Source organism: Morone saxatilis, unplaced genomic scaffold, assembly GCF_004916995.1.
Source record: "Morone saxatilis isolate NCDOM2014 unplaced genomic scaffold, NCSU_SB_2.0 Contig7, whole genome shotgun sequence".
In the NCBI taxonomy this organism is placed as follows: domain Eukaryota; kingdom Metazoa; phylum Chordata; class Actinopteri; family Moronidae; genus Morone; species Morone saxatilis.
The window spans coordinates 1,050,029-1,051,977 of NW_023340246.1; the positions used below are offsets into that span (position 1 = coordinate 1,050,029).

General features: G+C 36.8%; 1 protein-coding gene across 1 annotated transcript in view; it reads left to right on the forward strand.

Moving 5' to 3' along the window:
• The window catches only part of LOC118340914 (HMG domain-containing protein 3-like), a 4,637-nt gene extending 4,239 nt beyond the window's left edge, over nucleotides 1-398 (forward strand). The window contains exon 8 of the mRNA XM_035679077.1: nucleotides 391-398. Within this exon, the coding sequence (XP_035534970.1) occupies nucleotides 391-398 (8 nt within the window). The remainder of the gene's footprint in view (nucleotides 1-390) is intronic.
• Nucleotides 399-1,949: the final 1,551 nt, after the last annotated feature.

Consider the following 1,949-nt stretch of genomic DNA (forward strand, 5'->3'; position numbering starts at 1 on the left):
ATAAAGAAAGATTAATCGTATCCAGTAAAGAAGTGCCAATTAAGGGTACAACTTCTTTAAGCAGCCTAGTTGGGATTGGATCTAACAGACAGGTTGATGGCTTGATGATAATTTCTGTAATAGTGGATGCAACTAGTTTGGAAGATGGAAACGCTTACATTCAGCAGCTAGAAATATTCCATTACTTTGATTTTAACTGTATTCGAAAACTGTATTCAAATTGTCCTAAATCTGAATTTTGGGGAGAAGGGACACAATAACTAATTGTGTGGGGAGTAGCAAAAAGTAACATAATTAATTGTATGACAAATTACTGTTGGTAGGGAGTGTGACGACCCACTCCACCCTGTCTTTCTGTTCCTGTTTGTGTGGCTGTTTTTTGTGTGCAAGTACTTTAAGTGGGCGTGCAGAGGGTCTTCAATCAATTGGCCACACCTGAAGCCTGTGTGCCATGCTCCTTTAAAAACCCTCTGGGAGCTCAGTACTGGCTCTCTCTCCTCCCTGAGACAACTATCTGGTTTTTGGGTTTGACGGTTTGATGGTGTTACTGCATATTATTACAACACAGCACTCATACACTTCTCCACTCATGCACTCACTTACACCACTGATCCCACTGATTTCACATACTACTGTTAGTTTAGTTTATTTTCCTTATAATAATTTGTTAATTGGCTTTGTTGTGTGCGTCTCCCTCCTTTTGTCATGGCCGTATTTGTGACAGGAGTAAAGTAGTAATATTGCTAGTAACGAGTAATGAGTAATAATACATTTTCTGAGTAACTAGCTCAACACTGCTCCTTCATTAGGAGCACTAGGAGGAGCCAGAGGAACCAGATTTTTTTTCACAGATTATCTGTCTCATTTACTACTGTCAGGATATAGTGAAAGGTTCAGCAAATATGCAAATAAAAAAAAGTTATTTTCATAAAAGTCACCTACTGCAACTATACCCATCTACAGAAACCATGGCTATAACTAAGATTAATAGGTAATTATTTCCTAAAAAAAATTATTTCCCCATTTATTCAGATCTAATTAACTAGATCACAGAAGCTCTCAGCTGCAATTGGCTTAAAGCTTAAGTTGATTATTTTAACTTGACAGGTGTGTTTCACATTCCAACACATAAATCAGAGGTGTTTCCAGACATTTTTGACTGGGGTGACACAAGTGGGGCACTGATTTATGGAGGGGTAGTGTGAAGTATGTGTCTTAGCTTTCCAGTCATTCCCAATTGATGCAATTCCAGTACTGTTCCAGTATGCAGAAATATTTAAATAATGTAGGTGAAAATAACACTTTTATACCACATGCAAGAAACAGGCCCAAAACTGCATGGAACATTTTAATTCAACACTGGTCACAGATCTGGTGGGCTGGGTGTTGTGACAAAGACACTTTATTTTACGATAGGTAACATCATTGTAAGTACATTGTTCACAGCAACTCCAATGTACTACATCAAACAGGATACAAAAGCCAAAGAAAAGAGGAGAATAATGAAAGTCCTATAATATAAGACTTACGTAAATAAATCAGGCAGGTAATTATATACAGTCATAAAGTGAACAAAGAACCAGACAAAACCGACTATACAACTTTATCTTCAGTCCACTCTGGGGTTTTTTTCTCTCTTGTAAATCCAAGTGCAACAGGAAAATATTGCTTGCAACATTATGTTTTAACAGTGTTTCAATTAGGACTAAAATAGTAACAGGAAAACAATACAATAAGCCAAATAATGCTCTCTGCTTGGAGCGCACTAAATGACACACAGTCTTTCTCATCTTATCAGTGCATGAAGAACCAGATACACACTTATTCAGCACTCTCAACTCATGAAAACAAACACTAAGACAATGTAATGTTAATACATCTAAAAAAAATGTACATGGAAACATGGTTCATGGTTCAGATTGTGTTGGAATTTGAATTTTCACTGTGAA